Genomic DNA, 12,929 nt, shown 5'->3' with positions numbered 1-12,929 from the left:
ACTATATGATTATAGGAAAAATGTTAGCTGGGCCCTGGTGGCTCATATCTGTAATTCTAGCTGCTTGGGAGGCAGAGATCAGTAGGATCATGGTTTGAAGTCAGTCTGGGCAAATTGTTCTCGAGACTCTGTCTCGAAAATATTCAGTACAATAAAAGGACTGGTGGAGTGGCTCAAGTGGTAGAGCACCTGCCTGGTGAGTGTGTAGCCTTCAGTCCAAGTGTTGGTACCATTCCCCCCAAAATTATACCACTTGTGTGCAATTTTAAAGCATATTCTTTTATAAGTGGTTTATTAAGTTTTTTACTAAGTTGAAACATTTCTTTTTCCTCTAGATTGTTAATGTATATTTGATAGAAATAATTCAAAAATACCAAAGCATAGAAAGTAGAAAACAAAAGACTATCATTTTATACTTCTCAGTCAGCCATTGTTGGAAATTTGTTGTTCACTTAGTTACTTCTGTACAGGTGTGTGGGTGTGGGTGTGTGCTTGTATGTAAGTGGGTAAACAAAGATACACATATTTTTATTCCTGTTCTATTCAATAAGATATTATAGACTTTTTTCTAGTCATGTGGTGCTACATGGTTATATAGTTAGTATTTCTTTTTGGCAATACCTTAATTTCTTTGTCTTGTCAGTCAATGGCAGACAGTTAGATCCCTTCTGGTTTTTGCATGTAAGAGGAATCACTGGGCCAGAATAAGCATATTACATTTTTTTGATATGTTGTATATATTTTCCATAAATGTGCTAGTCTGTGCTTCTGTTAACAATGTCATCAACTACTTGTTTCTGTGTGCTAACATTGGTTATTAGCAAGCATTGTAGTCCTAGTTCGTGTTCTTGTATTTTTTATTGAATTTGCATTGTTTTTTTAAAATTTATATCACTAATGAATTGCCTGTCATTGGCCTTAATTCATTTTTACAGTGGGTTATTGAATCTTTTGTTGCTGTTAGAATCCCTTATAAATGTAAAAATACTGTAGTTTTAAATTTGACTGATTTGTGGAAATTGTCCTGATATTCCTATTTAATTTGAGTCTCGTTACACTAGTTCCTTCCAGGAGGCACTTTGTGCCGAGGAAAAACCAATGAATGTGATGTGCCAGAATACTGCAATGGTTCTTCTCAGTTCTGCCAGCCAGATGTCTTTATTCAGAATGGATATCCTTGCCAGAACAGCAAAGCCTACTGTTACAATGGCATGTGCCAGTATTATGACGCTCAGTGTCAAGTCATCTTTGGTTCAAGTAAGATGTTTCTAGTTGATTGCTTTGATGATACCTATTTTTGCTTCAGATTTTTTTTTATTCATTTATTCACATGTTCATACATTGTTTGGGTCATTTCTACCCCCTACCTCCTGTTCCCTTACTCTCCCCCCGAATCCCCCTCACTTCCAGGCAGGACCTGTTCTGCCCTTATCTCTAATTTTGTTGAAGAGAAGACATAAGCAATAATAAGAAAGACAAAGCATTTTTGCTAGCTGAGTTAACAATAGGTATACAGAGAGATTCGTAGCATTGCTTCCAAGTATAAATGTGTTACAACCCAAGTTGATTCATCTCTAACTGATCTTTAAACTGGTTCCTGATCCCCTTCTCATGTTGACCTCTGTTGCTTTAAGGTTTCTGTATTAGCTCCTCTGGAGTGTGGACATCAAACACTTTCATGTTTTGAATTTTCTACCTATCCCCATACCTCCCTTATGTGCTCTCCCCTTGTCATGTGACCCAAGACCAACAATATTGCTGTATTTGCCCTGGATCTCAAGTCCAGATATGAGGAAGAACATATGATTTTTGGTTTTCTGAGCCTAGAGAATGATGTTCTCCAGTTCCATCCATTTACTTGTTAATGATAATATTTCATTTTTGTTCATGGCTGAGTAAAATTTCATTGTGTATAAATACTACATTTTCTTGGTCCATTAGTCAGTAGTGGGGCATCTTGGTTGTTTCCATAACTTGGCCGTTATGAATAGCACTGCAATAAACAGGGGTGTGCAGGTGCCTTTGGAGTAACCTGTGCTGCATTCCTTTGGGTATATCCCCAGGAGTGGGATTGCTGGATCATATGGCAGATCTATGTTTAGATTTTTAAGAAGCCTCCAAATTTTTTTCCAGAGTGGTTGCACTAGCTTGGATTCCCACCAGCAGTGTACGAGGGTCTTTTTTCCCCAAATTCTCGCCAACACCTGTTATTGGTGGTGTTTTTGATGATGGCTATTCTAACAGGGGTGAGATGGAATCTTAGTGTGGTTTTGATTTGTATTTCCTTTATGGCTAGAGATGGTGAGTATTTTTTCATGTGTGTGTTGGCCATTTGAATTTCTTCTTTTGAGAAAGTTCTGTTTAGTTCAGTGTCCTTTTCTAATTGGTTCATGGATTTCGAGAGAGTTTAGTTTCTTAAGTTTCCTGTATATTCTGGTTATCAGTCCTTTGTCTGATGTATAGCTGGCAAATATTTTCTCCCATTCTGTGGGTGGTCTCTTCAGTTTAGAGACCATTTCTTTTGTTGTGCAGAAGCTTTTTAGTTTTATGAAGTCCCATTTGTCCATACTTTCTCTTAGTTGCTGACCTGCTGGGGTCTATTGAGGAAGTCCTTGCCTATACCTATTACTTCCAGAGTGTTTCCTGCTCTTTCCTGTACCAACTTCAGAGTTTTGGGTCTGATATTAAGGTCCTTGATGTATTTTGAGTTGATACTAGTACAGGGTGATAAACATGGATCTAGTTTCAATTTTTTGCAAATGGATAACCACTTTTCCTAACAACATTTGTTGAAGAGGCTGTCTTTTCTCTGTTGTATATTATTAGTATTCTACTAATTTCAGTCTGTTTGAAGAAGTGTAAATAGGAAGCTCCTATTTCTTTTTAGTTTTGACTGGTTGTCCTCTGCATTATTCTGGGTTCTCCAGAGAAACAGAACCAATAGGATATGTATGTGTATGTGTGTACACACACACACACACACACACACACACACACACACACACACACACACACACACACACTATGAATTGGCTCATGCAATTATGGAGGCTGGTAAGTACCAGAACTGCAGAGTGAGTCAGCAAGCTGAAGACCAAGCAGAAGTGATGGTCTCTTTCTAAGTTGAATCTAAATGCCTCACAGCCAGTAGAGCTGATGGAATGGTTCCATTTGGAAGGCTGGCAGGCTTGTGGCCAGGGAAAGCTGGTATTTCAGCTCAATTCCAATGATAGGAAAAAAGCTGCTCTCTGAGCCTGATGATGTCAGGAAGCCTTCCCTCCTGCTGAGGGGAGTGTTGGTCTTTTTGTTCTTTTCAGGATTAAAAGTGATTGAATGGGCTCACTCATGAGGCAGTCTGTTTTATTTACTACTGAATTCAATGTTAATCTCATCCAAAACTGCCCTTGCAGATATCAAGTGGGTACATCATACGTTACATGATGAAGAGATTAGATAGGGAAGAAAAGGGACATTTTATCACTTATATTCATATAATAAAAATAAAATTAGAATTCAACAATAAAAGGAACCACAGAAATTATTCAGACACATGGAGACTAAACAACACACTGCTGAATGATCAGTGGGTCACTGCAGAAGTAAGGAAAGAAATCAAAAACTTCCCAGAATCTTATGAAAATGAATATAACGTACCAGGATCTGTGGGACACAGCAAAGGCTGTGCTAAGAGGAAAGTTTGTACCTGAAAGAGTCTACATTTAAAAAACAGAAACATCTAAGATAAACAACCTAATGTTGCACCTTAAGTTTCTAGAAAAATAAGAACAGACGAAACCCCCAACTGGCAGATGGAGAGGAATAATAAAGATCAGGGCCCAGATAAATGAGATTGAGACCAAAAAAGCTATTTAAAGAATCAGTGAAACAAGAAGTTGGTTCTTTGAAAAGATTAACACGATCAACAAACCCTTATCCAACATGACAAAACAGAGGAGGGAAAAGACCCAAATTAATAAAATCAAAGATGAAAAAGGTGACAAACAAAAATGCTAGCAAAATCCAGAGGATTATTAGAGGATACTTTCAAAACTCATATTCAAGTAAACTAGAAAATCTAGATGAAATTGATAAATTTGTCTACCCAACAAAAATTGAACCAAGAAGATATGAAGCACCAAAATAGACACATTACAAGCAATGAGATTGAAGCAGTAATAAAGAGCCTCCCTACAAAGAAGAGCACAGGGCCTGATGGACTCATGCTGAATTTTACCAAACCTTTAAAGAAGAACTAATACCGATACTCCAGGAAATAGACAGGGAAGAACACTACCAAACTCATTCTATGCAGCCATCATTACCCTCATTCCAAAATCCAATAAAGATGCAACACAAAAGAGAATTATAGACCAATATCTTTAATGAATATAGACATAAAGATTCTCAAGAAAATACTGGCAAACAGAATTCAACAGTGCATCAAAAAGATCATACACCATGACCAAGTTGGTTTCATTCCAGGGATGCAAGGATGGTTCGTCATATGCACATCTATAAACATTATGCAGCATATAAACAGAAGCATGGATAAGAGTCACATGATCATCTCAATAGATGTAGAAAAATCCTTTAACAAAAGTCAACACCCTTTCATGGAAAAAGATCTGAAGAAACTAGGAATAAAAGTAATGTTCCTTAACATAATGAAGGCTATATACAACAAACTTATAGCCAATATTATGCTAAATGGAGAACAACTGAAATCATTCCTGCTAAAGTCAGGAACAAGACAGGGATGCCTGTCCTCCCCACTCTTACTCAATATAGTTTTAGAATTCTTATCCAGAGCAATAAGACAAGAACAAGAAATAAGGGATTCAATTAGGGAAGGAAGAAGTCAAACTATCCCTATTTGCAGATGACATGATCTTATATCTAAAAGACTCTAAAAACTCTACCAAAAACTATTAGGAATCATAAACTCTTTTGGCAAAGTAGCAGTATAAAAAATTAATATATAGAAATCAGTAGCTTTACTATATACCAACAACAAACAGACTGAGAAAGAAATGAGGGAAATAATCCCATTTACAATAGCCTCAAAAATATTACCTAGGAATATATTTAATGAAGGAAACCAAAGACTTTTTCAGTGAAAACTATAAATCATTGAAGAGGATATCAGAAGATGGAAAGATCTCTTATGATCATGGATTAGCAGAATCAACATCATGAAAATGGTTATATTACCAAAAGCAATCTATGTGTTCAATGCAATTCCTATCAAAATTCCAATGACCTCCTTCAGAGAGATAGAAAAATCAGTCCTAAAATACACATGGAAACACAGAAGACATCAAATAGTCAAAGCAATTCAGAACAAAAAGTCCAATGCTGGAGGAGTCACAATTCCTGACTTAAAACTATACTATAGAACCATAACAATAGAAACAGCATGGTATTGGCACAAAAACAGACACAAAGACCAGTGGATTAGCATAGAAGACCCAGACATAAACCCATGGAGCTACAGCCAACTGATTCTCAAGAAAGAAGCCCAAAACACACAATGAAGAAAAGATAGCCCCTTCAACAAATGTTGGGAAAACGATATCCATATGTAGAAGACTAAAACTGGAAAACTCTTTCACCCTGTACCAATATCAAAGCAAAGTGGATCAAAGGCCTTAATGTAAGGCCTGAAACTTTGAAGCAATTACAAGAAGTACTAGGAAATACACTGTAACAAATAGGCATAGAGAATGGCTTCCTAAATAGAATCCAGATGGCATGGCCTCTAAGAGAGAGAATGAACAAATGGAATTGCATCAAACTAAAAAGCTTCTGCACAGCAAAATGAACAGTCACTAGACTTAAGAGACTGCCCACAGAATGGGAAAAAAATCTTCGATAGCTATTCTTCCAATAAGGGACTAATACCCAGAATCTACAGGGAACTAAAAAACTGGCTTAACTCCCAGTTTGCTAGAATCATTGTTGTGGTTTCTGATGGAAGAATCTCTCCCTTTGAAAGTAAGACCTCTAAGCTGGCAGGTCATAAAATCATAGAACAGGAAGCAAATATTTGCTAGTGGGTTACTAGGGGTAATGGCAAGTTTTGCTAATTCCATTTCAACCCTTGATTTTTATATACTGAATTCCAGTTATGGGAAAAGTTTCAGCATCACCCTGACTCAGGGCATATATATCCCTTTGGAAAACCTTGCCCCAGCCCATCAAGGAATTGCCATCTATTTGTCACTGTAACTGAGTCTTCTGAAGGCATTTCTACCATTCCAGTAAGCCACCTTCTTCAGGATGGTGGGAAACACAGTAAAACAATGAATTCTATGAACGTGATCCCATCACCTCACTTCTTTTGCTGTGAATTGAGTTTGTTGATCAGGAGCAATGTTGTGTGGAATACCATGATGGCGGTAAGGAATTCTGTAGGTCCACAGATGGTAGTTTTGCAGAAGCATTGTATGTAAAGACAGCAAATTCATATCCAGGGTTAAGTATCTGTTTCAGTAAGAATAAAACACTATTCCTATAGAAATGGAATAGTGTAATCTGACTGATTACCCCAGGAAATGGTATCATATTAGTAACTCAGCGTTGTTTTCTGCTGCCAGCAGATTGGGCACTTAGCAGTGGCAGTAGCCACATCACTTGTTGAGTGTATGTTCATGTTTGAGTGCATGCTCATGATTCTGAGCCCATCAATAGATCAATAGCCTCTAACTCTACCACCATTGGTACTGTGTTTATAAGCCCTTTGGGTCATTACAGGGGTGGTTGGGGAAAAAGGCTTCCTGCAGTCCACAGAATGGATCATCCTATCTATGTGGGTATCAAAACAATTGGCCACAGACCATCAATTAGTATATAATCACGTCTGTCCATCTGTCCCTCCAAACAAAGTGAAAAACCAAGTGCATGTGAAGACTGTCCTAGAAAGTGGCTGTAGTGGTATAGCTATCTGATTTTGAGTGGTACCTGCATGTTGTTAAAAACCATCTGTAAAACACCTCATTCTAACTCTAATTTTTCTCTGTCAGCTCATGGTAGAGAATTCACCTTGAGGTCGTAGGTGCTGGCTAGGAGAGAGAATGCTGTTTGGCAGGGGAGGACTGTGGGCATTTGGGTCACTTCTTCATGTAACTCACTTGTGCTTTTGGGGCCTGCTTGGGTCTAATCATTTATATGCATCTCCATTTCTAGATGCTGTGTGAGCCTAGCTTCATGGCTTGGTGGGTCAAATGACACTCAATTTATGATGGGCAGTTTAAGTTCAATAGTAACTTGGTGGCTACTGTTAGGCAGGTATCATGGGGTGTATTTACACAAACTGAGACTGCTATGACATCACTCAGTGATCTTATTGGACTATTATTGTGCATTTGGTCTGCTGTTGACTGAAACATCATTGTGTGGCATATGACTCTATATTGCCTTCAAAATCTAATGACCATTAGGCAGTTTGTCCTGGTTGTGGGGTAGCCAGATACAACACCTTATCCTACATCTTAGAAGGATTACTGTGTCGCACCTGATACTCTAGAAATGTTAGTGAGGTAGAAGATTCCTGAATTCTTACTGAATTTATTTCTTTCCCTCTGTCATACAAATGTCTTATCTATATTTAGAGTGATTGCTCCTTCTTTCCCACTAGGTCTTACGAGCACATTTTCAATGTATTGGACTAGTGTGATATTTTGTGCAAGGAAGTGTCAATCAAAAGCCCTCAAACTAAATTGTGACATTAGGCTGGAGTTGACATACTCCTGAGGTAAGACACTAAAGTGTATGGCTAGCCTTGACACGTGAAAGCAACTTGCTTCTGATTGTCCTGTAGACAAATATAAGGAAAAAGGAATTTGCAAGATTGGCCACATATCAGGAAACATATGAATTTGCTCAAGCAGTTAACCATATCTGGTACAGCAGCTGCAGTTGGAATCATCATCACTAGTTAAGCTTTGGTAATCCACTTTCATTCTCCAAGAACCACTTGTCTTCTGCAAGTAGGCAAGTTATGGAAATGTGATGAGAGTCAATACCCATGCATCTTTCAAGTCCTTGATGGTGACACTGATCCCTTCCATCCCTCCAGTAATGTGGTACTGCTTTTGGTTTACTGTTTTACAAAGTAGAAGCATTCTAGAGGCTTCCACCTAGCTTTCCTCACATAATTGCCCTCACTTTGCAGATCAGGGAACCAATGAGGGAATTCTGTCAGCTGCTGAGTAAGTATTCCAATTATGCATTCTGGAAGTATGAAAACAACAACCCATAAGAAGGGTTCCAGGACTTACTGGGCCTACTGTGCAAAAGACCTGAGCTAAACTTCATTAATCATCAGACTTTTGTAGGGCCACAGTGACATTTTGGGTCTGCTGAAATTTGTGTGCCATGTTGCCAAAGTCTGATTATTTTCTTTGTACAGTATCTTCGTCTGGTTGATTCTGTCCAAATCTTGGTCTGTTTTGTTGAAACTATAATAATGTACCAGAATTGTAATTTATAAAGAGAAGAAATTTATTGGCTTACTGTTTTTGGAGGTTGAGAAGTCTAAGATCAAGGTGCTAGCATGATCATGTGATGAGGGCGTCCTTGCTGTGTTATCACATGATAGAAGGCAGAAGGGCAAGAGATAAATGGGCCACTTCCCTTTCATAATGGCATTAGTTCCATCACCTGGACAGAGTCCCCATGGCCTATCACTTTTGATCTTTAAGTTTCCAAAAAAGAAAACATGAGTTTTCTTTTCCTTTGGTGGTACTGAGGTTTGAACTCAGGGCCTCATGCTTGCTAGGCAGACACTCTACCACTTGTGCCACTCTGCCAGCCCTCAACATGAGTTTTGGAAAGGACAAACATTCAAATCTTGGCAGGCTGGTATAACAAGATACCATAGAGTGGCAGCTTAAACAACAAACATTTATTTCTTACAGTTCTGGAGGTTGGGAAGCCCAAGGTCAAGGTTCCTGGTGATGGCTTTCTTCTTGGCTTGTAGATGGTCACTTCCTACCTGTGTCCTCAAATGGTGGTGAAAAACAAATCTGACTCTTGTATTTTTTTAAGTTCGCTAATTCTGTAACAAAGGCCCTATTCTCATGACCTTATCTAACTCTCCTAAAAGGCCCATTTCCAGACCCTTTCACATTGGAGTTTAGGGTTTCAACATATGACTTATGAAATATACAAATATTGCATATTCAGTTCATATACACAGTTGCCTGGTAAGAGGCCATAAATCCCTTGGGAATGGCTGGGATAATGATAAATAGCAGAAGTTTTTCTACATTAATTTTTCATCTAGTTTGATTCTCTGTCTCTCTTACACTCTCTCTCCTTGTGCTATATGTCTTTTCATCCCACATTCATTCTCTTTAAAACTAAAACAGCACAGTACTGGCATTTTGACTTGAAAATACTCCCAAATGAAACATTTCTAGGTAGGTATAATTAAGTGGAAAAATTGAGTATTAAGTGACAAAAAGCTTAAACCAAGAGTGAATCGATTCTTTGTCATCTGTCTGTGGTAGGTGTCTGTCTGTCCATCTGTTAGTAGGGATATCTAAAGTAAGCATCATATATAGTGAATGGAAAATGAGATAGCTGGGAGAATTTTGCCAGTTCTTCAGTCTTCAGATGTCTGTGTGAGAGCAGTGAGGATGACTGCACTGACAACAGTGCACGCTGGGCAGGGCTTCACTTGTAGTTCTCATTGAACGATATTTGTTGAAAAGTTTGAATTTTTTTGTTCGCTTTTTTTTTTTTTTTTGGTAGTATTGGAGTTTGAACTAGGGCCTCATGCTTTCAAGGCAAGTGCTGTACCACTTGAACCACTTCATCAGCCCCAAACATTAATTTTGCTGGAAAGTTTGGATTTCTTTTTTTGGGGGAAAATGATATTTGTTATAGGGCCCAAGTGTCTGAGTCCAGGCTTTCAAGGGCAGTCTAAGCCTTAACTTAATTTTTTTTTTTAATGTAAGAAATATTTTTTCAGAGGTGTGGGGAGGTAGTTTTCCAGGTATATGGAGTGTCATAGGGAATACTTTTATTTCTGAGTTAAATTGCCATAACTATTTTTCTCTTTTAAATGTTTAATGTTACAGAAGCCAAGGCTGCCCCAAGAGATTGTTTCATTGACGTGAATTCTAAAGGTGACAGATTTGGCAATTGTGGTTTCTCTGGCAATGAATACAAGAAGTGTGCTACTGGGTAAGTGGAGGTGAGGTGACAGAGGATGTGAGATTGTAAGACCAGGCACATCTCTATCTTTTGTAACTGCCTCTGTGATTGCTGCCTCTCTCCCCCTTCAAATACGTAACTTTTCAAACCTAACAACTTACCATACAAGGCTTCAGAGACTCTCATGTTAGGCACAAAATTGATAAAATGGCTCCTCCCTTTTCATACCAGCTTTCTCAAGTCTAGTGGGTTGTAGAATCTTAATTTGCCACCCTCCACCTACAATAAGATTCCCAACTAAATGCCCTTTCTATTTTCCTTCCAATAAGTCTGTTACCTAAGTCCCAAGTTAAAGGGCACCTGCAGAATTAATTCGGACTTCCATTGTTTTCTTCTAGCTCTGTACAATTTAAAAATGACTAATTAAAACATTCCTTAATTTTATAATTAGCACTTTCTTATTGTAAGAAAGTTAATAATGCAAAAGTACAAACAAAGTCATCCATTATTTCAATCTGTATAAATTCATTGATTTCAATGTATTTCTCCCTTTTTGTTTTTGTACTCTGCAAATACAATGACACTTTGCACATGGGAATTACTCTGTAATATTGTACGTTCTTTTACCCTCCTTAGCCACCAGTTAGGCTAGGCAGCTTATAGTGAGACGCAGGAATAGCAGCCGTGTCTTCCATATCACAAATCCAACAGACATTTTAGGACTTCATACTACTTGACCTTGTCCAATGATATTGACTATTTTTCTCCTTCTTGAAGAAACTTCTTTTGCTGGCTTTGTGTTGAATGCCCTTCTTTATCTCCTCCTCCTCCCAATGTGGTTTTATTTACTTCTGTGGCTTTATTTGCCACCTCTGTGAGGTGCTTCAACCATATCTGCCTACATGTGGCCTTCTGCCACGGGACTCTGCACATGCTGTTTGTTTTATCCTGGTTAATTCTGTTTATCCTCCAAGTCTTACCTCAAGTATGATTTCCTAAGGAACACTCCCTCCACTCCTTAACAGGGTCAGATATCCCTCTTCCAGGTATTCTTAATGCAATGTGGCTTTTTTTTCACAGAATTTGGTATGTTGTATTTTCATTATTGTTCAGCTCATGATTCCTCGTTTGCATGATTTCTTTTTGACTCATGGGTTATTGAAAGTGTATTGCTTAATTTCCAAATAATTGGTTATATGTCTGGTTTTGATCTCTGTTTAATTCTGTTACGAACACAATGTTTATGATTTTAGCTCTTAGGAACCAGGGTATGGTTTATTTGGGTAAATGTTCCATGTGCAGTTCAAAAAACAAAGTGCCTTCTTCAGTTGTTAAATATATTGTTCTATAAATGTCAAGATAATGAAGAGCCAAATTTTTCAGATCTTTTTGAGGGTGTTTTATCTTTTTGTTTGCTCAGTTTCTAAGGGAGATTTATTAGACTCTTCGGCTGTGACTGTGAATTTGTTTTCTTTTTAGTCCTGTAAGTTTTTGGTGTATATGTTTTGAATTTTCTATTAAGTGCATCACATTTAGGATTATGACTTCTGAAGGAATTGACCCTTTTATTACTACCAAATTTTCATCTTTATTTCTGGAATATTCCTTTGTGGAATTTGCCACAGTTTCATTTCTTTATGTGACTACTTGCTTATCACCTTCCCTCACTAAACTGTAAGGCCCGATGACATTTCTTGTATTTAGCATCAGATCTAGAACATAGTTTGTTGAATGAATGAATGAATGAATGGAGGTACAGATAGTATGAGTGAAGAATGAATGGGTAGAGAATTAGTACCACTGATGGAATGAACTGAACTAAAACCTAGCGGTGAGTGGATTAAGGTGGACTTGAAGGCAGCTTGGCGAACAGACCACATCTTTAGGGTTTTTTTGTTGTTGTTTTGGGTTTTTTTGTTTGTTTTTGAGACTGGGTCTCACTATGTAGCCCAGGGCCTTAACCTTGGGAATCTCTTGCCTCAACCTCACGCACTGGGATTATACCATGCCTGGCTTATTTTTAGTTCTTTTTGGTTTCATAGTTTTATGACTACCTTGTTGAAAATGTAGAAACTACACTCATTTAACTTATAAATTACTGGATAGGTCTTTTGAGAACTCTACCAGCCCTTTTTGTGTTAGGTATTTTCAAGATAGGGTCTTTCGAACTATTTGCCTGGGCTGGCTTCGAACCACGATCCTCCTGATTGCTGCCTCCTGTGTAGCTAGGATTGCAGGTGTGAGCCCAGCTGAGAAATATTTCATAATAGTAATATAAGGGTATATAATTATTTAAAATACATTTGAAATTAAGCTCCTTGGATTGGAATCCTTGTTCAACCACTTAACATCTCTGACACTTTGGCCAAAGTACTTCACCTCCATACTTCATTTTTCTCTCCTATTAAAAGGGGATAATCTTAACCTACTTCCAAGTACTGTTTTGAAGAGTGAATGAATTAGTGGATGTTAGTTCTAAGAACAGTGCTTGCTTAATTTTAGTGCTCATCCTCACCATCACTGTCTTTATTACATCCTCATCATAGAAAATGTATAAGAACTGGGGAGGTCTAAAGAAGTAACCATATGTGATTTCCCTAAAGTTTTCTTCCTTTTTGTGTGTGTACATTCATAATCACAAGCTGCATGTTCTGTTCTACATGTTCCCTTTCTCTGAGGAAGCCATACGTATGATGCTTATTTTTATTACTAGCTAATTAGTTTTTGGTGTTGAAGACTGAGCTCAGAGCTTGCATGTGCAAATCACA

At 37.9% G+C, this 12,929-nt stretch overlaps 1 protein-coding gene across 2 annotated transcripts in view; it reads left to right on the top strand.

The window, feature by feature from the left end:
• The window catches only part of Adam9 (ADAM metallopeptidase domain 9), a 120,866-nt gene that overhangs the window by 59,051 nt on the left and 48,886 nt on the right, over positions 1-12,929 (top strand). For both annotated transcript variants that reach the window (XM_074054618.1, XM_074054617.1), the window contains 2 exons: positions 1,062-1,257; positions 10,086-10,191. In XM_074054618.1, coding sequence (XP_073910719.1) covers positions 1,062-1,257; positions 10,086-10,191 — 302 coding nt within the window. The remainder of the gene's footprint in view (positions 1-1,061; positions 1,258-10,085; positions 10,192-12,929) is intronic.

This window comes from Castor canadensis, chromosome 14, assembly GCF_047511655.1.
Source record: "Castor canadensis chromosome 14, mCasCan1.hap1v2, whole genome shotgun sequence".
NCBI classification, from domain to species: domain Eukaryota; kingdom Metazoa; phylum Chordata; class Mammalia; order Rodentia; family Castoridae; genus Castor; species Castor canadensis.
The sequence above is the reverse complement of the archived record's forward strand: the minus strand, read 5'-3'. Positions and strand labels throughout refer to the sequence as shown.